The following is a 24,648-nucleotide window of genomic DNA, read 5'->3' as shown; positions in this document are numbered from 1 at the left end:
AAAGCACACACACTCACGCACACACACACACACACACACACACACACACACACCAGTGTGCAGTGGTGTTCTGAAATAGGCAAAGTCCTCACATTTTTTCTTTATTTCTTTTTTAATTAAATGTAAATTAATGTCCTTGTCACATTTTCTTGGTTAAATAAACATTACTTACATTACCAGGATAAAAACCAATGTAATTAAAAGGTTATTCTATTTATTAAAACCATCTCATTTTTGTACTATGTATATATATATATATATATACACACACACATATATACTGTATATGCACACACACACATACATGAACTGGTAGCTGTATGCTAAGGTGCGCTGGATGCTTTGGGGTAAGTTGTGCCAGCAGCTCAACTGTAGCAATACTTACAATCAAAATATATATTGGGGGGGGGGGGGGGGGACAGCTTGGGGGGGGGGGGGGGTGGCACAGCTTCACGCCACATGCTTCAACAAACTGGACTGAACTGAAGACTAAACCAGGCCTAAACAAACATACTTTCAATTTGCTTTCAACCCCTATTTTCAAAGCGGGTTAATGTTCCCTGCCACAAAAACCCTATATATCACTAGAATATTAGCTCTGGTGGATGCCACAAGGATTTCTTCTCATTCAACAGCTGCATGGGGATGAATGCAATCAAATGGGGTTGATTTGGAAGAAATGAATGTTCCTCCCCAGATGATCCGCACTAGATCTATCAGCGATCTCAATGACGGCGAGCCTGGTGAAGTCATTGGGAGAATCTCTGTTCATTATTTCATCGTTAATAGAATGAACTCCAGCTTTGGTTCTTTGCTATGGCAGCAACTTCCTGAGGGGTCATAAAATTGCCCTCTTCTCCATTTATCACTCTCAAGGCTTTCCCCCTTTCTTTCCTTTCCCTGCACTCAAAGATCAGTCAAAAAACGCAGCCACTAATTTAAAGCCCATCGGCTTCCCGCTAACTCTGGCGACTACCTGAGGATGGACAACCGCTAATTAAATTTCCCCCTCGTTTTTTTTTGCTTTCCTCTCGCTGTCTTTTTGGGTGTATATTTTGTTTTTATGCACAGGAAAAGTAAACGGTCCTGTCTTTTCTTTCTCCTTTCCATACCAAATTTGAGGTGAGGTATGTTTCAAGAGTTTTGAAAGAAAACACATTTTAGGGCAAGTTTAAAGTCAGCGTAAATTGTAGTTTCCAACCCATTATACTTCAGGAATCCAACATATTTCCAAGTAAAACAAGACAGTTACCTATGGAAGCTCATTTACAGTACACCACCAGACAAAATACAATAAAATGACTTTTTCTCTCACAATTCAGACTAGTTTCTCTATTTTGAGTTTATACATTACAACGTTGACTTCTCACAAGTCAGAATTGCGAAATATGAATTTCAGACTTCTCACAAGTCACAATTTGTGAGATTAAAAAAACCTCACAATTCTGACTGAAAAAATAGATATAAACTTTATTTTTCGCAAATTTTATGTCTGACATTTCTCACAATTCTGAGCTTACGTCTCGTAATTCTGTTATTTTCTTTCCATCACAGAATTAAAAAATAACAAAGGTAACTGCAACTTTTTAATCCGACAGTTTTGACTTCATGTTTATATCTTAGCATTCAGACTTTTCTTCTCAGAATTTAGAGTTAATAAGGGTCCCGCAGCACGAGACAAACAATCACACAAGTTAGCTTAAATAAGGTTAACACTGCAGGGAGATGCTTTGGGTTGACCAAAGGGCTGCCCAGGGTCACCGAGAGTTTAAAAATGTGGCGTCCCAAAGAGGCCAGCATCTATGCTCTCTTTACAATCACCAGAACTTTGCTAAAAACCCACAGATATACTTAAATGTTAATGTCGGACTGAAAGATCATTTCCTAATCTTTTTATTATAGCCATTCCAATGTAAATTTACTAAATATATAAAATTCAAAGTTTTGTGTATTAAAAAAATCTTAAAGTCTAAAAAGAACTTTATATTCTGATTCAGATTTTTATTGTTATTGATAAAAATAGCAATAAAATAAAATAGACAAACTAGAGGCACTTACACATGACCCTTGTAATAATTTACCATCGTAACCCTAATGTTTTTACTGTTGATTTACAAAAAAAAGTATTAATTGCAAAATAAACATGTCACCATCAAGACCCTGACACGAAGTCTACTACTACAGATCTAAACAGACCACAACGTAATTATTTAATTAGTCATTAAGTAATTAATTAATACTGAAGCATAGTGAACGAGAGGCAATTTATAAAATATATAAACTCAAAGGTTTTATTGTATTAAAAAAACCTCAAAGTCTAAAAATAATGAAGCCGCCTCTGATTATTATTTTTATTGATAAAAATAGCAATAAAATAAAATTAAATAATAAATTATAAAATAAAATCTAAAATAAAACTAAAGTAATTTACATATGATCCTTGTAATAATTTACCATTGTAACCCTAATGTTTTTACTGTTGATTTTACAAAATGTATATATATATATATATATATATATATTAATTGCAAAATAACCATGTCAAGAACCTGACATGAAGGCTAATAATAATAATAATAAAATATCTAAATGAAAAAGAAAAAACGTAAATGTAGAGAAAATCTGAAAGCCTAAAAATAATAAGAATGATGTCTCTGCTACTGAAAATAAATAAACAAATTAGTGAAAAGCATACTGAATTAGAGGCATATGCAAATTGACATACATACATACATACATATACAGTATATATATATATAGTTTTTTTTGTATTATTATTTTGTCTTTTTGTGTTAATGTAAAAAATGTAAAGAAATAAATGCAAGTAGGCATTCAATTATGTGTTAAAATATTCATTAAATGAAATGCAGTGGGATTGGGCCTCTGTTTGAAGATCATCAGCCAGCGTGGAGTCATCAGTTCAGAGCTGCGGTGATTGAGGACCGCTCAATGCGAATGACTTTAATTAAAGGAGCATGAGCTCTCTGCCTTCATACCTCTCTAATCTAACCTTCCCTTGAAGTGGCTCTGTGTGTGTGTGGGGTATATTTGAGCTAAGCTTCACGAGTGAGTGTGTGTGTGTGTGCGTGTGTGTGTGTGTGTGTGTATGCATGTGTGTGTGTCAGCAAGGGAGACACTTTGTGTGCACGTCTGCGTCTTTGTAATGGGATCTGTATTTGGCAAGCTGCATTTCTCCCCAGGCAAACAGAACAGCAGGTTTAGACTCGGCCTATACAAGACCACAGCGGCTTTCCAGCGCTTAGATTAACCCTTGCAGCAGGGGGATTTACCAGGGATTTACAGGGGGGCAGCACTTTGATACAAGTAGGAAAAAATGGGGTGTCTCTCTTTCAATGAAGGAAGGAATCTCGCTTCCTCTCGCACGTTCATTCTGTTTATTCCACCTCGGCCTCTCATTCATTCATCTTTCTCAAGGCTGTTCTGTATGAGAGAGTAGGAAACAGGAGAAGAACTCTCCCTCTTGCTCTATTGTCCCCTTCTGCTCCAGAGAGCTGTAACTCAACCGCCCACAATCGCTCACACGTCTCACACTTTACTAGTCGTATCTTCACCTGACACACAAGCCGGTGGCTACCAGGTGTGTTCTCCAGTCCAGTTCTCAGTTTCCTACCTCCAGTCCAGCCCGGCCTCAGGAAAGACAAATCATACATGAGATCTGCTAAACATCTCAACTGTTTCTCCTAGATGGCAATGAGATTAGATGGCGTGCAAATGGAGATTTAAGGCTCCTGCAGAGATTCCCAGAGGCCCTGGTAATCTCACATGTCTCGTCTAGAGTTTCAGAAGAGATCGCAGCCTCACAAGATACAAAAGTCTGCAAGATTCTGCAAAACTCTCTCTCATTAGATTCTTACAAGACCAAATGATCTGCTGTCCACATTTTTATAGCTCTAGATTTTTACGACAGCAATTAACTTGTTTTATTTTGAATTTTCGGAGAAACATCGGAGGCAAAGTTATAAGGGTAGTTCACCTAAAATGTTTATATTTTCCAAGTTTTTTTATTCCTTTTTTTTTTTTTAAACAGAAGATATTTCGAATGTTTATTTATTTATTTATTATTAATTGTTAATTTTTTTATGTTGTTGTTGTATTGGACACCAATAGCTAGGTTGAAGAAAAGTGAGTCATACAGGTTTGGAGTGATGATTTTCATTTTGGGATTAACGATCCGTTTAATGGGTTAGTTCAAACATCAAGCTAAGTACATCTGAGCTTCCCCTGACCATATAAGATGAGCACTATGTATGTGCGTTGAAATAAAATAAAGGTTCTTTGTTGGCATCTGTGAATCCAGAAGCAGTGTTGGGGAAAGTTACTTTTAAAAGTAATGCATTACAATATTGCGTTACTCCATAAAAAAGTAACTAGTTACGTTACTTAGTTACTTTTTATGGAAAGTAATGCGTTACGTTACTTTTGCATTACTTTTTAAATCTGGACAGGGCTTGCTTGTTTGTTTTTAAAAATAAAAAAAGTTATATTTTTGGCAAATATAAAAGCCTTTCACACCAGACGTGAAATGTGCTTATTAGTACGGCTGAACTGGATCATCGAAGGTCATTGGTTGATATTTGTAATATTTGTGTTGTTTAACATTTAATTATTGCAGGTTTGCATCATATTCTGAGTTGCATTATTTGTATTCATTTTGAGGAATACTGAATCTGTGTTTTTTTTTTGTGAGTGAGATGAATTAATGCATATTCATATTTATTTCAGAACTACAGTAACATCTGATTTCTCTCAGCATGGGGACACCAGAGCTGTCAATCAATAAATTGAAAAAAAAAAAAAAAGTAACTTGCGTTACTTATTTGAAAAAGTAACTCCGATATTCTCTTGTAAATTAAAAAGTAATGCGTTACTTTACTAGTTACTTGAAAAAAGTAATCTGATTACGTAACTTGCGTTACTTGTAATGCGTTACCCACAACACTGTCCATAAGGAATCATTAACATCCATGGAAACCTTCCTGGAAAAAGTTTCATTTGATTATTAAAATGTTCTTCAGACTAAAGCCCAGCAGCCAGCACACACTGTGCGATTCTGGCCACAATTTGGTCATCTGAGACAAATTTTGAAAATCCTAAAAGATTCCTATAATCCTTGGCTAAAATCTGTAGCCTTTGATCATCGGTTTGACATGCTCAGCCGATTAATGGCCGTCGAAATCAAATTTTACCTTAAATTCTGGTCATGTCAGAACATTTGGCACAAAGTCCTGCAGTGTGACTTCTCCTACGACGAACCTCACACTGTCTTCATTTTTCAAGACAAGCCATGATCAGAATTAATGCTAGAGATTTCTTCTATCTGCCATAAACTCCGGTGCTCTCGTCCTCCGCTCAAGGAATTCATATGATATGTTGCCTTTGCTATGATAGACACCGGTTGCGCCGCTGTTTTCATGTGGGTGTGTAGGGCTGCTTACACTATTTTTCTTAAATATGCCGGTATTGCTGCCATTCATATACTTTTCCAACATTTCAGCGCCGTGTGCAATGCAGCTCACAGTCACATGCGCAACGCCGACATCTTACGTCATCCTCCCGGAGCTGCTTCCGTGTACAACTGTTGGCGCAAGCTAGATTAAAGTGATTATTAAGTTTTGAATATGGTTATTTTTCTTACAAAAACGCATCGATTCGCTACAGGACGCCTTTGTTCACCCTCCGGAGCCATGTGAGGCACTTTTTATTATAGATGGATGCGCTTTATTTCACTTCTTTTGGACTGATGAACTGTAACACCCGCTGACTGCCATTAAACAGCTTGGAAGATCAATGATAATTTTTTTTTTATAACTCTGACTGGATTCATCTGAAAGAAGGAAGTCATATATGCCTAGGATGGCTTGAGGGTGAGTACATAATGGACTAATTTTCATTTTTGGATGAACTATCCCTTTAATGACAACTGAGATCCCAGTGTGACATGATCATCATGTTCGTACAGTCTGACAAGCAACAATCATAAAGAACTATTAAAAATTGCACAGTGTGTGTCCGGCTTAAGAAAAGAAATGGTTCACTGAAAGTTTCCCAAAATGATTTGCCTGCATGGCAGTGAAAACCTCCTTTATTTTCATAAGCTATTGTTAAAGTGGAATGGACTTTCAATGGAGGGACAGAAAACTCAGGTTTCATAAAAAAAAAAAAAAAAACTGAAAATGATTTAATATCATGAAAACTTGTATTTTGATGTCGTTAAGAAGTTTGGGATCATTTAATGTTTTTTAAAGAAGTTTCTTATGCTCATCAAGGCTGCATTTATTTGTTCAAAAATTTTGTGAAATATTATTGCAATTTAAAATAACAGTTTTCTATTTTAATATACTTTAAAATATAATTTATTCCTGTGAAATAAAGCAGCATTTTCAGCATCATTGCTCCAGTCTTCAGTGTCACATTATCCTTCAGAAATCATTCTAATATGCTGATTTATAATCAATGTTGGAAACCGATGTGCTTTTTGGGACATGATACTTTTTAGGATACTTTTTTAAGATTGATAAAAAATTTAAATGAACAGCGTTACAATATACACTACCATTCAAAAGTTTGGGGTCAGTCTTTTTTTAAATTTTTTTTAAAGGAATTAATACTTTTATTCTGCAAGCATGTGTTAAACGGATTAAAATAAGCCTTGATAAGCATAAGATACTTCTTCAAAAAACATAAAAAATCTTATGAACAGCAGTGTAAATGCAGTCAATTTTGATTTCCAGCCATCTTGAAAAGAAACCGCAAAAAATGTCCTCTAGGCTGTTTTTTGTTGTTGCTCTGCATCTCCCTCTCATGGAGTAGGACTGTCTCTCCCCTTTCCTCTCAATCCTTCGTTTTTCCTCGCCCCCCTCCGTCAAGTCCTCAACTTCCTCTCAATTAGCAGGTGTGTGCTAATGCTTTCTTCTCCCTTCTCTTTTTCTGTAGCCCTCCAAGTCACTCACAGCTGACCCCCTTACACAAGCCCTCCTCACACGCACAGAGACCACCCCCCTCCGGAGAATAAAAGAGTCTTAAAACTCCAGGATGGAACTTAATCCATGAAAGGAAAAGTGGAAGAAAAAAAAAAGCCTGCCAAGTGGCTCAGCCCATCCCAGCGTGGCACGGCGTTCAGAGAGAAACACACACATACTATTACCGCATCTGGCAGACACAACATTACATGCTCTGTTCGCAGCACCACGCTTAAAGTGACGCGTATTCGGCTCGATTCGTTTGGGAAAAATCCACAGGTGATTTGCAAAGCCTTTGATTTTCATTCTCTTGTAAACACTAAAACAAAATACTTCCCGGGGGAGCTCTTTGAACTGAGATACCGCCACGACATTTTCCCTGGCGGCTTATCCGTCTCCCTCTCTCCCGTTCCCCTCCAGCCCTTGTCTTAAGCTCCCCGGGTTTCTTTTCTTCTCTCTTTAAATAGAGGGCCAGGACTGTGAAGTCTAATAATGGTCATTTTGCCTCCCCATTGAAGGCTGGGTAATTCTGCCAGGCCTCTGTTCACTTTGAAACACATGACAGAGGGAGCTTCCCAGTGGCCATGGCAACTCACTCAGCGGGTTCCAAAGCCATGATTTCATACTCGCGGAGGGACAGAAACCGGCGGCCAATCAGAAGAAGCTCCGCCCACTGGGAGAGAACCTTTGACACCAAGCAAAGGAAAACCCAGTGAGATAATATCAGCAAGTTGAGGCATACACAAACATAAGAGAGAAACCCCAGAGCTAGGGCCCCATCAGCACTTTGGGCTTCAAAAACGCTGAGCGTCCCCCTCACCCCACCCACTCCTGCTAATAACCAACACTAAAACCCAATGCGTCACCATATATGTATGCTGATATTTCTACCAGTGCTGTTATCCATAACTATTAAAAAACTACTTTTCGTGAATTGACCTAAAACTGAGCTTGAACTAAAATAGAACAAAATATAAATATTACATTAAAAAAACTTCAATGGAAATTGGAACTACAAAAAAAACTAAAACTTCAAAAGTAAAATGAAAACTGAAAATAATAAAAGTGAAAACAAAAGATTAATAAATACTATAAAAGTATATAAATAATACATGACCCTGCAGCACAAAAGCAGTGTTAAGTCGCTGGGGTATATTTGTAGCAATAGCCAACAATACATTGTATGGGTCACAATTATACATTTCTCTTTTATGCCAAAAATCATTATATTAAGTAAATTAAGTCAGGATATTAAGTAAAGATCATGTTCCATGAAGATATTTTGTAAATTTCCTACTGTAAATATATTAAAACGTAATGTTTGATTAGTAATATGCATTGCTAAGAACTTCATTTGAACAACTTTAAAGATGATTTTCTCAATATTTAGATTTTTTTTGCACCCTCAGATTCCAGATTTTCAAATAGTTGTATCTCAGCCAAATATTGTCCGATCCTAACAAACCATACATCAATAGAAAGCTTATTTATTCAGCTTTCAGATGATGTATAAATCTCATTTCGATTGACCCTTATGACTGGTTTTGTGCTCCAGGGTCACACATTAAACACTGATGTCAACATTCGAAGAAAAAAAGACGCTGCTTACTTTTGCAGAAAAAGTAATATAATTTTTGATTCTCAAAGAAAAAGATTCGAAGAATAGAAATCTTAAAAAAAAAAAGAAATATACTTTTACACTGCTACAAAATAGTCACTTTTGACTGATAATGCCTTGCTGAAAAATAAAATAAAATAAAACAGAATTCTGAGCCTAAACGTTTGAATAATAGTGTTTATATACAAATCATTCACTATTTGTAAAGTCTGCTAAAGTCATATGATAGTAGTGATGCACGATCATGATTTTTCATAGCCGATTCCGATACCGATTTTTTTTCAAGCAAACTGGCCGATTCTGATACCGATTTCCGATTCACTGTCTACGCTTGTGCAGGGCGCGGACAGGTACACTCGTGCAGCTTCAGCGAGTGCAGGAAAGCACTTATTTGTGCGCCAGTACACCAACGGCTGTTCGCTTCTTGGTATCTGTGCATCAGACAGGTAGCTCTGCATTTCCAGTGCTGTACGGCTGCCCGTATCCTTAATCACTTCAGATTTTTCTTCCAATATCTCATCGTGCATCGCCAACAATGAGCTTGCTCTGCGTGGTATTTTTTTCTGCTGGCGCCTCTGTGCACACTTCTGGAAAAATCGGACGAAGAAAAATACAAAACACCGGCCGGTTGCCGATCGCGCATTATAAGCAAAAACCGTCCGGTTCCGATTTATGGCCGGTCAACCGGTGCATCCCTATATGATAGTGTGGATAGAGTATGGTAGTAACCGTACAATTTTTATTGTATTTAATAATAAATACAATAAAAATAACAAAAGTAAGTGAAGTGACATGTGGCCAAGTATGGTTACCCATACTAGGAATTAGTGCTCTGCATTTATCCCATCCAAAGTGCACACACACAGCAGTGAACACACACACACCGTGAACACACACACCCGGAGCAGTGGGCAGCCATTTATGCTGCGGCGCCCGGGGAGCAGTTGGGGGTTCGGTGCCTTGCTCAAGGGCACCTCAGTCGTGGTATTGAAGGTGGAAGAGAGCGCTGGACATTCACTCCCCCCCCCTACAATCCCTGCCGGTACGAGACTTGAACCCACAACCTTTGGGTCCGACTCTCTAACCATTAGGCCACGACTTCCCAAGTAAAGTACATAACATTATTAAAACTAAAATGAAAACTGAAAATAATAAAAACTAATTCAAAATATTAATAAATACATACTATAGTAGTATAGAAATCATACTAAAATACTAATGTCGACAAAAAGTTTGAGCTTCAAAATCAATGGCAATTATAGGCAAAGGTACAGCAACTCTTATAATGATAAACATTTAAAAGAATAGTTCCCATAAATGAAAAACCTGTCATCATTTACTCACCCTCATGTCTTTCAAAAACCTGTATGACTTTCTCGCTTCAGTGGAACACAACAGTGGAGCTGTTTATAGCAAAATGGTGACTATGGCTTCAAGGCAATATGACTGTTTTTCCACACTATTACATGACTTTAAAAGACTTGGAAAATAATGAATGATATCTATATACACACTAGTGTTAAAAAGTTTGGGGTCAGAAAAAACAATCTGATAGGAATTAATACTTGTATTCAGTATTATATATATATATATATATATATATATATGTTTTTAAAAACATAACACAACACAACACAACAGCCATCACGCTTCTATTGCATATGTTTAATACGGTGTTCATATCAGTGAAAGAATACAGATGTTTGAAAACCATTAACAGAACTAAACATCATGAGGTTACTCAAACACTGATTTAGTTACCGGAGGGAAAAGAACGCAATTTTTTTAATTTGTTCTTATCAATTTTGAAAACAACTATGCTGCTTAATATTTTTCTAGAAATCTTGAAGGATTTTCTTTCAGAAAAAACGTATGAACGATAGTGCAGACAACAGCGGAAAGATAAAGGAGAAGAAAAACAAAAATAAGGGCAGGGGTGGCACAGCAGGGACACACTGGCACAAGCGGGTCAAAGGGACGCTGGCGAGACCGGACAGACACCGATGCCGGGACTAGAAAGAGAACCCCAGCCGAGCGCAGGCTTATATCAGAGGCCCGATTATGACAGCCGACTCTCTAATTATAGCACTGGCACAAAAGAAGGGGAGGATGTTTTTCTATCCCATCATTATGAAAGAAAAAGAAATGGAATGTGTTTATCCCCCGTTCACCTAACGTGAACTTTCCGGAAATCATATCCGCTGATATTCAGAATTTTGTTTTGAATGCTATTTGTGTTGGTTTTATGCTATAAGCTGAAACCTTAACTGATGCAGGTGTGTCACCAATAAAAAAAATAAAACGCGCACTACATTTATGCTCTTTGGCAAATATTTTCTTATGACACGCTTCAAGTAATCAAAGATCTTAAGACAGTCTTAAAGTCTTAAAACAGCTATAAAAAAAATCACACAGTGTGCACCAACTTCCCATGTGCCAATAAGACGACAGCAGAAAGCTAAATGAATGCTGATTATTTAAGAACATCTCCACGAGAATCCAAAAGGGAAAGTGTGTCATGTGTAACGTTAAGCCCATTCCAGCATTAGACATGGGAAAATATTTAGCCGTTTTAGAGCAAGAGCGTCCTGCTGAGTATAAATGTGTGGAAATCTTCAAATTTCCCCATAAAAAGATCAAAAATGCAAACAGATATTGGTGTCCTGAGACTGCAGAAAGCTCAGCCAATTAGGAAACGCTTCATCTGGATCTGGATTTGTTCAGTGTCTAAACAAAGCGCAATGGTAGCCAACACCACACAGAGTATTTTACCATGTGACATCACAGCAGTTCCACAAATCAGGTGACACTATTTGGATAGCACTGTATGACAGCCTTTAACAACAAAACCATTCAACAGGGCTTGAAAAACTGTATGCATCAAAGTGGAATCATTGCCAAAACTGCCTTTGAACAGCAGGCAAGGCAACATGAAAATCTGCACAAATAATACTATTTTAGGGAAATGTCACTCCAAATACACATTGCATTTACATTTATGAACAGAACTTTGATCTAATCTACTACAGTAAGACATTGAGTGGCATCCTTACCTTGCCCAGTACAGTAAGGCAGCTGGGGTCCAACTCCGGCTGCTCCAGTTTGACCACTCCAACCCAGCCGTATTCATACAAGTCCTCGTCATCGTTATTGTTACACAGGCCCAAAGGGTGCATCTGAAAGACAAAGAGAATGTCCTTCAATGTTTCAATCCAAAATAGAATTCTAGCCACACAATTCTTCCATTCCCAAAAAGACAGATTAGAAAACAGATTGGAAATTGTTACAAAGACTTGACTGCAAGACAACAAAGAAAGCTTTAGGAAAGATTAAGTGAAATGCATGGATTTTGTTTTGTTTTGCTTTTATTTCAACAAATTTACAGAGAAAGAGTTTCATATTGCATTATGTCATGCAACTTTAAATGATAAGCCATAACTGTATTATACACATTGCGCCATAACTCCACTTCCTTTATAAACTGCCCTGCATCGACGTGCCACGCCACTCCCGCTAAACAGCAAAGGTGTGGAAACTCTAAAAGGTCTAAGTAGCGCAGACGTGATAATTACTGTCATTAGGTGTGCACCGAACCGTCAGATTCACTCTTCTTGGCTCAAATGCCATCTTTCAGTTGTTCAAAGTGTGAAATCTAGCGCCTTTGATGTGTTGAAAATTAACAACATGGACGTTTATCAATGAAAATCTTCCAGGAGATAAAACCCTCCTAAAATGAAAAAAAAAAAAAAAACTAGGTTAAAGATTGTTTGGGAGTTGCACAAGCGCTGAATGAGGCCATGAATTGCTTGAGCATGCCGGTTTATTACTTTATTAGTACTATTAGCTTCACTAGACAATCATTTCATGGACATGTTGCTGGATTTTATATGAAATGAATGATATATTAAGCCTTGCTGGCCTTGAATTGTAAAAAAGGAGAATTCCAACCAAAGGATATCAATCTGAAAAAATAAATAGAGATATAATCACATCCTTTACATATTGGTGCATATTGATAATATTGGTGCATATACAGTGGGTACGGAAAGTATTCAGACCCCCTTCAATTTTTCACTCTTTGTTATATTGCAGCCATTTGCTAAAATCATTTAAGTTAGTTTTTTTTTCCTCATTAATGTATACACAGCACCCCATATTGACAGAAAAACACAGAATTGTTGACATTTTTGCAGATTTATTAAAAAAGAAAAACTGAAATATCACATGGTCCTAAGTATTCAGACCCTTTGCTGTGACACTCATATATTTAACTCAGGTGCTGTCCATTTCTTCTGATCATCCTTGAGATGGTTCTACACCTTCATTTGAGTCCAGCTGTGTTTGATTATACTGATTGGACTTGATTAGGAAAGCCACACACCGGTCTATATAAGACCTTACAGCTCACAGTGCATGTCAGAGCAAATGAGAATCATGAGGTCAAAGGAGCTGCCTGAAGAGCTCAGAGACAGAATTGTGGCAAGGCACAGATCTGGCCAAGGTTACAAAAAAATTTCTGCTGCACTTAAGGTTCCTAAGAGCACAGCTCCATAATCCTTAAATCCTTAAATATAACAAAGAGTGAAAAATTTAAGGGGGTCTGAATACTTTCCGTACCCACTGTATGTATGCATGCATGTTTGCATGTGTGTATATACATATATACACATCGCCATGACAACTGATTTGACCTGTTCCCTGCCCATTGCTGAGAGCTTCTGGGCAAATATGCTAAGAAGTGCTGCTCCAAATGAACAAATTGGATTACCACTCTGAAAAAGCTGATTATCATCTTAACTCTGGGATCAAAAGCCACATCGGCTCCCAAGAGGCCTTGGATTCCACATTTGCATAAAAGTTAGCTGATGTTGTGGCTTTTTTCTTATTTAAACTGACAACATATTAAAGCAGGGTGACCACGGCTAACCTAGTTTCTCGTGCAAAAATGTAAGATTATGTTCAGATACTCTGGCTGAACGATGCATTTTCTAATCAGTGACCATCTAGAATGCATTCATTGGGAACCTTGCATTTCAGTGAGGATTGCTCATTGGATTAGCTGCAGTTTTGCAAAAAAAGTGGCAGGCCCGTCAGGAGAAGTCAAAGATTGCAAACCAATGTGGCACATGGCTGCTAGACAGATTTATACACATCTTCACCTATTTTCCCCATGTAGTTTAGCCTACTTTTCTGGAGTGCCCTGACATTGCTTCCCAAGCATCTACGTAACTTATGGTTTTTCTGTGTAATATATTGATAAGGCAGGCCAATTTGCAATACCTGAAATATATCATGCAAGAAAAGTCACACACTAAAACTGAGAATTCAATTGCACCTGTTACCATTTGCATGCCGTAATCCAATTTTACAACACACATGCACCAATACTCATGTTTCCCCCCAGGCCGCCCCAACACATTTCCCCAGTAGGCCCCCATGACTGGCTGCATGCCCAGTTGCACACTTTTCCCCAATCTCTCCCTTTTCTGTCCATCATTCTGCACTTCGCCCAGCCATCTCTTCTTTAACCACCAAAAAAGGTGTCCCTTGTTCAGCTCCGCCACCCTCAGCGTCCTCTAATCTCTTGTACAGCCGTTCACACGTCTATATCTCCTTTCATGGGGGGTGCTCTCAGTGAAATCACAGTGGGAATCACTTTGATGACAGGCGGTGGAACTCTTCACACCCAGTTCCACCTTAAGCATCAGCGGAATAAAAATGCTCAGATTGGTGCAGTACATAAAGTGCTGCAATGGCGTAAGTGATTCTCAATGGAGCTAGCCATGCAAGTCATCTCTATACATGGAGAATGGACAGCTGCCAATGTGCTGCTTAGTTTTCACCCCCTTTATTTGTTTGTTTGTCTTTCGCTTGCACTAACAGATGAGGATAATTATAAAAGGATGAGACGTACAAAGAAAAGCATGCCCTTCTTAATAATGGTAACACTAAGCCTTCGAAATATTTCTCTTTGAAAAATAGCAAAAAGGACAGATGGACAAACGCAAACTGCTTGTTTTCCTCTTCGCCTCTGAATGAGGGTTGACCTGATTTAGAGTTGGTCAGAACCTTTCCCATCTCAAATGCCACTCACACCAACTTTGTTAGATGCCTAATTAACTGATGCTTTGATCATCAAGTAACAGAACCAGTCCAGGTAGCAGAGTTTCTCCTGTACTCGTTTTAGGCTTTTCTTCTGATGGGTTGACGGTGTTTGATAAAACTTGTTGGGGGTTCAAAGCGTCCTGCAATTCAAAGAAAGCAGTATGTGTTCGCACATCTGCCTGGGGCCAATTCATAACAGTGGGGGCCAGCTTCAACTCAAATCAAAAACACTCATGAAAATATTAGGCCACACTTGGTTTCTTTCATTGCACCAAATAGTAGGAATTTTTCATTTAATCTCGATCTTCATTTGTACAAGTCCAATACTGTTTCTTAAAAGCCCAAGATCAATCTCTATATACTGTAATAATGTGAACAGGAAGACAAAAATCTTGCTGTGCTATTTTAGTATTATTTAGATAACATTATAGAATTTATTAATATTTTCTTTTAGCTTTTATTTTTATATTTTCAGCTATCATTTTAATTTTATGTGCTTTAGTAGGGCTCTATGATTTCCTCGATGCGGAAGACGTGGACGGAATCGCGGAATCCAGTCATAAAAACAGAATTTACAGCATAACGCAGAATGTCATGAAAAAAAATCTATTAATTAAAGATGCTTTTGATTATTAATATTTAATGAAACAATTAAAATGGAATCCAGAAAATGTATAGAAAACAGAATATGGCAAAAATAAAACTGAATTTGAGAAAAAAAATTAATAAAAGGATCGTAAAAATGACATTTTTGTAAAACATTTAATAAATTGCTGTAAAATATTGTAAGTTTCATGATGTGATGATAATTAGACATGCTTTACGGTGAATAAAATTTAATTTAACAATTAAAACAGTGTCTAGAAAAAAAACAGAATCTGGAAAAATTTTAATGGAAAAAACGGAATTTGGAAAAAATAAAGCACCCTAGCTTTAGTAATTTTTATTAGTTTTAGCGTTTTTATTTTTCCATTTAGCTTTTTTTTATTCAGTAATTTTAGTTCTAATATACGTTTCTTCTTTTTAAAAAAAGTATTACATTTTTGTCAACGCTGGAGTTGAATATGTCAGGTAGACATATTTCTAACTGGTGGAAAAACCAGTATTTGTTTAACGGTTGTAATTCAATCAAAATCAAGTAAATGGTTTCCTTCTTCTGTAACCCTGAAGCCATTACCGACACGCAATATTATATCATTAAAAAAAACGCTTCAAATGAGATGATAAATGACCATGTGTGCATTTAAATAAAAAGTCATTTGAAGCCTGCAAGACTAAAGGACACAAAACACAGCAGATCTCAAATCAAACCAGCAGATAGTAGCCTAGATGTTTGACAAACACAGACCTCTTATTGTCGAAGCTGACCTAAACGTGTTGGTACACACAGAGCAAGCGTTGATGGATCGTGGCTGTGGTCCAGTAGTAGAGAGCACAGAACAGATGAGTCGCAGCCACAGGCATGGCATTTAGGTCAAGGCCAGTATCAATTTCACCCGCAACAATCAAAAAGCCCAGCTAGCAAACTCCACTCCAGAACCCACACTACAACCACTTTCACTGGCTTCAACTGCACGTAACCCCACACCAAGATTGTTCATAGCAAATTGATGTCCTCTGATTAGGGAGTATAAAACTAACAAACCTACTCAACCGCAACTGTAATCTGACACGGGGCACATACAGTCAAACCAAACATTATTCAGACACCAGATATCATTTTTGATATTTTTTTACTAGTGGGTGCAGAACACTATAGTTCATTTATGTAAGCGAGGATAGTAACAAAGTGAACTGTGACATGGGTGTCCCTGGAGCACAAAACCAGTCATAAGGGTCCATTTCTCGAAATTGAGATTTATACATCATCTGAAAGCTGAATAAATCAGCTTTCCATTGATGTATGGTTTGTTAGGATAGGAGGACAGTATTTGGCCGAGATACAACTATATGAAAATCTGGAATCTGAGGGTGCAAAAAAATTAAAATATTGAGAAAATCATCTTTAAAGTAGTCTAAATGAAGTTCTTAGCCATGCATATTACTAATCAAAAATTACGTTTTGATATATTTACGGTAGGACATTTACAAAATATCTTCATGGAACATGATCTTTACTTAATATCCTAATGATTTTTAACATAAAAGAAAAATCTATAATTTTTCACAATTGTGTACTTCAATTTAACAGCTGACAGCTATTCAACCGAATTCATTACATACCTTTCTATCAAAGTTTCAAATCAAAGTTATCAAGATGAATTTGTTCTGACACAGTTTAACTTGGAGTTCTTGTCATATTTTATTACCATTTTCTAAACTATAGCAACTGTGATAAAATGTGAGAAATGTTAAAGGTGTCTTACTAAATTTTGGTTTGACTGTATTTCCTCTGATTAGTGAGCATAAAACTAACAAACCTACTTAACCGCAACTATAATCCGACACGGGACACATATATCATTCATGGCAACAAGGCCACGAGTCCATCGACGTCAAGCTGAGAAGAAAAAAAAAACTCTTTCATTCTGCAAGGGGTAATTCCTCTCCTTCCTCACACCGCTGGTCTCACCAAACTCCCCCTTTCCCAGTTCTGGCCCTGTGTCCGTCACCCAGGCTCCGCCTCCTGCCGCGGGAGTACGGAATAGTTCCGGGAATAACAGACCATCCTGCCAGGAGAGGTGGGGGAATATTTGATCAAAGCCACAAGCGGGCTTCACAACCCCCCTCATCCCGAGGCCCGCAGACACTTAGAGAAACTCTGTCCTCGGCCGCGGCTCTCAGGGCAGCTTTTCAAACAAGGCCAAGAGCCTTTCAAACAAGCAAGAGTGCTGGGAACTCTCAGTGCCGAGGGAACGCCATGTGCACGGGAGCTTCAGACGACTGCTGGCTTCCCTCTCGGTTTGTATTTTGCCGGTTGACAGAGATAGAGTGGGACACTTCTGGTGTACAGGGTTTAGAAGAGGCACTAAAGATACAGTGACCAAGAATAACCAACGTTTGAGAGCTAAAACACAGGCTGCATACAAGATACAGTCAAACCAAAAATTCTTCAGACACCAGATATCATTTTTGATGGTGGGTGCAGGCCACTATTCTTTATTTATGTAAGTGAGGATAGCAAAATAAAGTAAACCATACAGTGGACTACCAGCAAAACTGATTAAAAAAAATTGGGACCAAAAATTATTCAAACACTTTGACCTTAAGTGTTTTTCTTTAATTGCCAATGCGACCTTTTTAGACCACAAACTGAACAAAATTAAGCATTGCTTGGTAATTAGTTGAGCTAAATTGGTTTTATCTAATTGTGTACTTGCATTTAACAGCTGACAGCTATTCAACCGAATTCATTACATACCATTCTATCAAAGTTACCTGATATTATCAAGATGAATATGTTCTGACACAGTTTAACTCTGAGTTCTGGTCATATTTTATTTTATTACCGTTTAATAGCGAATAAACTGTGATAATGTGAGAAATGTTGAAGGTGTCTGAATCAATTTTGGTTTGGTACGTGAAAAGACTAGAAAAGTTCCCGGATAACCTAGTACTTCCAACGAGATTCTGAATCGTGCATCCTAAGGACACTTTACTATCCCATGAGGCTATGGGAAAACATTTGAGAGTAGCAGCGAAGTCACATGCCAATGAAAAAGTGGCGAATGAAGTACATCCACATTAAATTCATACTACACGCATTCTTAAAGGGTTCATTTGATGTTGCTAAAAAGAACATTATTTTGTGTATTTGGTGTAATGAAATGTGTTTATGCGGTTTAAGGTAAAACAAAACGTTTAATAGCGAATAAACCGTGATAATGTGAGAAATGTTGAAGGTGTCTGAATCAATTTTGGTTTGGTACGTGAAAAGACTAGAAAAGTTCCCAGATAACCTAGTACTTCCAACGAGATTCTGAATCGTGCATCCTAAGGACACTTTACTATCCCATGAGGCTATGGGAAAACATTTGAGAGTAGCAGCGAAGTCACATGCCAATGAAAAAGTGGCGAATGAAGTACATCCACATTAAATTCACACTACACGCAGAAATCGCATCATATGACCCCTTTAAAATATAGAACATAATTTGAATGGCTACAAAGTAACTACTTACTCAGAAGAAGTAGCTGCTCCGAGAGTATTTAATTTTAGATAAAGCCATTGTTTAACTTGCAAATAAAAAAACTGAATTAGAATATTAGAAGATCATGGTAGAGGAAAAATTATTGAAAATTGAAGGAAAATCTAGGCCATTTAGGCCAGAAACATTCTTTACACACAGATGTGAGTGCTTAACCAACCCGCTGTCTGGCTGAGCAACTCAAACTAAATAATTGAAATAAAAAAAAACAATAATAATGCAGTTAACCAGCAATGCAAAAAATTACCAATGCACATTGTTGAGAAGAGACATCTAGAAAATCTATGTTTATTTCCAATCAATGTCAGGAATCAGTAAGTGACAACTAATAACCTGAGGCCAATTTGCCAGCATATTAATTTACCCTAATACATCACATTCATATTGTACATATGAGATTATATCGCATATATACACAAAATAAATGTGTATTGGCTCAGAATGTGAATGTGTTGATAGAAAACAGCTTTTCCATTACACACTACAACACAATGAGTAATTATACAATATTTTAATTTATAAATTATTTCTATTTCAATAATAAGGCATTATTATTTATATTAAGTGCACTATAAATGTATACACTAATTTTAGGCGATTTACATAATAAACTGGATTATTAGTTTAATTTGTCACTTTCTCCACTAAAAATAAATGAATATGACATGACAAAATATTGACTGAAGTTGTCAATAAAACATGAAAATGTTCTCTGTTTGCAAGTCAAGCAACCACATCCACACACGACTTGTTTTTGCACTACGAGAGAAATGCGACGGAAAGCATTTCACGCCAGCGAGCGTAGCCGTGCCCTCAGTTTAATTTTCCCTTCAACCCTACATGGATCCCCTCAGCTGTTACATATCTCTAACATTTCCTCATCTATAAAACTGGAAGGCTGTCTTGTAATCAAATGCCCACACATAGCGGGAAGAGCTTTGCATTGGGTACACAAGGCAACCCGGCTAGTTTCCTTTTGGCGCTGGACGTCTGAACTCCCACCTACTATCCAAACAGAGGATGCACTCACAGACTCCAACACTATTCTGGTTTGTCTGTCGGAAGAGTGTGAAATACGGGAATGGGACAGATGCCTACGGCTTCTCCTCTACTTGCCCTGGACTATTTATCTTTCTCCTCCTCCCTCTTCGCTTTCATGCCGCAGTCATAAAGCTGTCGGACATTTATAATCTCGCACTCCACTATAATCTCGCAACGCGTTTCTGATCTGCAAGAGAAGCAATAATCAAAACAAACATCTTAAAAAAGAAAAAAAGTTGGAAATATCTGAAGCTGGAGCACACAGAATTCCAAATATACTTAAAAAGTGAGAGAGAAAGAGAGAGAAAAGAGGAGGAGCTTGCCGCTCTGATTGCTTGTGTCTTCTCGTTTCCCAAGCACTGGAAATAACTTCAAAGGGGATGGCAGCCTTGAAGAGAGCGCAGATAGAGTTACAGTGTGGCAGCTGGAGAAGCCTTGCAGGTGGGGCCTGCTCTGACGGTGTAATATTATCTCATAAAGGGAGACTGGGCCCTTTTTCAAAGGAGGCGACTTCCTCTCCTTTGTCGTCTAGACAAAACCGATGGCACGACAGTTGCAAAAGTCACCTCTGGCCAACAAAGACTCCAACAACTCTTGCCTAGAAAGCATGTTTATGTACCCAAGACGTAGTGCACGCACTCCAAAGGAGGTGACATCATGAAGCACCAACCACAAGCATCTCAGATTTGCTCAAGGTTTAGAAAACAGGTTGTGCACTGGTGACTTTTGATGGCAGGTACAACCGTTTTTCTTTACAACCAAGACATCTGCACACACTTCAATCATTTGTCAGCCTCTCTTTATCCACTTAGAAGTACATATTGGAACCGTTTAGGCCTTCCCTGGGAATCGAACCTACGACCTTGGCGTCATGCTCTACTGTTTGAGCCACAGGAACGCCTAAAGAGTCTCGAGACCTCATGTGCCGTCTCGCCGAAAAACCATTCACACGCTGTCCCCTTGACAACGACGTAAGCAAACAAATGGTGCAATTCAGACCGGAGCAAACACTTAATACCATGTAAAGACTCAAATATGCATCATCGAGCCACCGGAGAGGACATCTTTAGCAGAGGGGAAGTGACAGGCAAGTCTATAATAAGACTGTGAGTAGAGATTGAAACCATCAATGGCTTGAGAATGATTCTCTCGCTTACGGAAATGTCTGCTACTCAAACGGCAAAATACAAACTACGGTTGAACAGGAACCTGAGAAAAGACAAGCAAACATAATCATGCTAATAGTTTTAAAGCATCTAGAATTGGAAAAACGGCATGTTTAAGAATAATTTCCAGGGCTTAAAGGCAAGCTATGGTGTTGTTAGTTCATGATGTTTAAAGTTCTAGCCTATATCTTTTAAATAAAACAGGCAATAAAGAGCAAGATGTTAACAATGTCAAGGTCATGGGTTTGATTCCCACAGAATGCATGAACTAATAATATGTACGAAAAAATGTAAGAAAACTAACCTATGTATTATATACTCCTATTATGTACTATAATATGTAAGAAAAAACAGAACAGCATTTATTTGAATTTGTAATGTCTTTACGGTCACATTTGATCAATCCTAAATAAAAATATTCATTTCTTTCATGGTCAACTCAACTTTTGAACGGTAGTCCCCCAGAGTCCCCCAAATGCATAAATGTAAAATAATATAAAACTACAAATCAAGAGATCGCAATGAGTAACAAACAAAAACACACTTTTCACCATGAAACAACTATCAGTTCACACCCGCTGTAAACCATTCAGTCTAAAGTGCCACATCAGAGAAAATGAGAAAGCCTCATGACAACAACATTCACACTTGGTGCAAAATAAATCCAGCATACGTCGAGAGTTAACGTGACATGATTTATCGGCAAGGAAGGCAAAAGTGCACGCCAGAATACTACCAAAACTGCTCTTGAAGTTCAGGAGGCGGGTAAATCTGTACCCGGGAGGATTGTAGTCATCAACACCTAGCCTCACCGATGCCTTTGAAGTCCCTCCCTTGCTTTGAAGGTCCCGGCGAAGAGGAATGCCTGCGCAGGGCTCTTGGAAAGCCCCCAGAGTTGTGGAATGTGGAGCAAGCCGCTGCCGGGCCTCAGCTGGAATGCGATTAGAGCGCTGGAACAGACGAGGGCTCCTGCGCCAAGAAATGGCTGATGCTACCACCGATGGCACGACACGGGCCCGCTCGTCGCAAAAAAAATTTCATAGGGGGAAAAAAATGGGCGAGAGAGTGGCCGAGGCGGGTGGGAGGTTAAGCGAGAAAAAACAACATAGTCACCAATAAAGTGTGAATTTTAAGGAAAATATCAAAAAAAATAAATAAAAAGGAAATTTTTGCCTTGAAAACAAAATGAGAGAAAAATATTCTAAAATATACCAATATGATTTTTAAAGAATTGAAAATCAATCATCTTAAATGCTTCAAGTGAATTATAATGTACAGTATTAAAAACTGGTATTTATTTTAAATAGTGCTGTCAAACGATTAATCGCGATTAATCGCATTCAAAATAAATGTTTTGTTTACATAATATATGTATGTGTGTTGTGTATATTTATTATGAATATATAAATACACACACATGCATATATATATTTCAGAAAAATATGTTTAAATATTAAATATATTTATTTATAATATAAATTATATTAATATAAATATATACATGTAAATATTTTCAAAATATATGCATGCGTGTATATTTATATATACATAATAAATATACACAGAACACACACATATATTATGCAAACAAAAACTTTTATTTTATTTTAACTTTTATTACAAGCTGTTTGTGCATATATAAGATCGTAAAGTCTAAGACTTTTAAAAAGTTTAAAAACGAAAGAGATATTCTTACTAAAAGTTAAGACTCATCCATGCCTTCCTGAAACGCCTCATTTAATCACTCCCCCACAAATCGGCGTCACTGTTTTGGAAGATTTGCATAATACCGCCCAAAACGAAAGTCGTCGTCGTAACTTTTATTTTTGCTGTAGTATTGTTGTTGTGGACATGCTGTGTGTTTCCAAATATGGCGAGGGGCGTAACATTTCCGTCACTCGCTTGAGGTATCCGGCCAATCACAATGCACTGGTTAGCTGGCCAATCAGAGCACACCTCGCTTTTCAGACCGATGAGCTTTGAAAAAATTTACGTGTTTCAGAAAGGTGGGGCAGAGAAGAGGAACAATAATGTACGGTATGTGGAAAATAATGTGTTTTTTAACTCTAAACTGCATAAACACATTGCATTACACCAAATACACCAAATGTTCTTTTTAGCAAGCCGTTTAAAATTCTTAGATCTTTATAAATTTTTTAAATGTACTCTATATGAGTTTTAAAGGATGGAAAAGGTAATATAGATTTAAAGACAGGGGAAATGAGCATGCATAATTAATATATACAATATCTACAGACGCTGATTAATTCGAACCATTAACTGATATCGCACAGATATACTATGCATCTCTATTAGTAGCATTCCCAGAAACAACATACGCATTTCTTCAAAGTCTTTTAGGTACAAACATCTGCTAAGAACATAAATAATAAACTAGAAAAATGTGTCACTGTAAAAGCGAGTGATACACCTCCATATTTCCACTGGCACAGGCCAGACTCGAGCTGATCCTTCCCAGAATGAACAGATTCACTAATCATATTTCCATAGCTCTGAGTTTTACGTGCATTATGAAACAAGTTTCTAGTGTCTTGTCAGTCAAATATTCCAGCAACATGAGTGCTTGTTCCTATCAAGTGGAAAACAATCAACTATGACTCTAAAAATTAAGGGGCACATATAGACTGGACAATTCTATTTATAAGCACGTGCTTCTTACACACGACCTTAACGTCTTACCACTTAAACAAGTGTGCAGGCATTGGGTCGGCTCTTGAAAGAGGGAAAGTAATGCTGGAGATGACTGGGCTGATCCAATGAGCTCTCTCTTTAAAGGTCAACACCATATAGACCATCTCCAACGGTCTCGAACACATCCCATCACATGGAATGGCCTTCTGAGATCAACAGCATGGATGCAACATGAGCAGGGAATTCTGGTGCATTGCCAAGATCTAAAAGGGCTTGAACTGTTTTCAGGGGGATAGTTAAAGTGAAGTGAAAATGTAAATTCCGTCACCATAGAAGAACCTTTATTGTCTAAATGGTTCCATAAAGAGCCTTTAACATCTAAAGAACCATTCTGTTTCACAAAAGCTTCTTTGTGGTGAAAGGTGATTATAAAAAGGTGAGAAAGAGATGGTTCTTTAAAGAACCTTTGACTGAATGGTTCTTTGTGGAACCAAAAATGGTTCTTCTATGGCATCGCATAGAGTGTACAGGTTTGGAATGACATGAGGGTGAGTAAATGATGACCGGGTTTTCATTTTCACGTGGACTACCTCGTAATAAGGTGGCAGTGCATTACGTTCCCATCACAATTATGACAGAACCGATGCAAATCCACTGGAAAACAGACCTGTTCTCAAAGAAAGCAAAAACATGGTTCCCAAGAGACTAACCAGTCAAAATATCCACCCATTCCCTGACAACCTCACACACACAACACTCGACCGCAGGCATCATCCTCCACCCCTCTACACACACATAACATTTGGCTCCGCTGCAATGCAACCGGCTGAGATACTTCAGCCCGCCGTCAACCAGAGGATCACAACAAGCAGCCCCTGTGCCAACACCACTTGTTAATCAAAAGAACGACCCCGGCATGGGCCAGTCCTGGAAAGGCG

The 24,648-nt window shown here is 37.8% G+C and overlaps 1 protein-coding gene across 2 annotated transcripts in view; it reads right to left on the bottom strand.

Moving 5' to 3' along the window:
* Positions 1-24,648, bottom strand: part of znrf3 (zinc and ring finger 3) — a 75,930-nt gene that overhangs the window by 20,443 nt on the left and 30,839 nt on the right. The window contains exons 1-2 of one of the 2 annotated variants that reach the window (XM_016245279.1): positions 21,836-22,028; positions 11,652-11,774 (exon numbers count right to left, since the gene is read on the bottom strand). In XM_016245279.1, coding sequence (XP_016100765.1) covers positions 11,652-11,774 — 123 coding nt within the window. In that variant the 5' untranslated portion in view covers positions 21,836-22,028. Of the gene's footprint in view, positions 1-11,651; positions 11,775-21,835; positions 22,029-24,648 lie in introns of those variants that run through there. The other variant, XM_016245278.1, reaches the window with a different exon arrangement.

This window comes from Sinocyclocheilus grahami, unplaced genomic scaffold (genome assembly GCF_001515645.1).
Source record: "Sinocyclocheilus grahami isolate Dianchi unplaced genomic scaffold, SAMN03320097.WGS_v1.1 scaffold749.1, whole genome shotgun sequence".
Taxonomy (NCBI): domain Eukaryota; kingdom Metazoa; phylum Chordata; class Actinopteri; order Cypriniformes; family Cyprinidae; genus Sinocyclocheilus; species Sinocyclocheilus grahami.
Note: the sequence above shows the minus strand (reverse complement) of the source record. Positions and strands in the feature narration are given on the sequence as shown.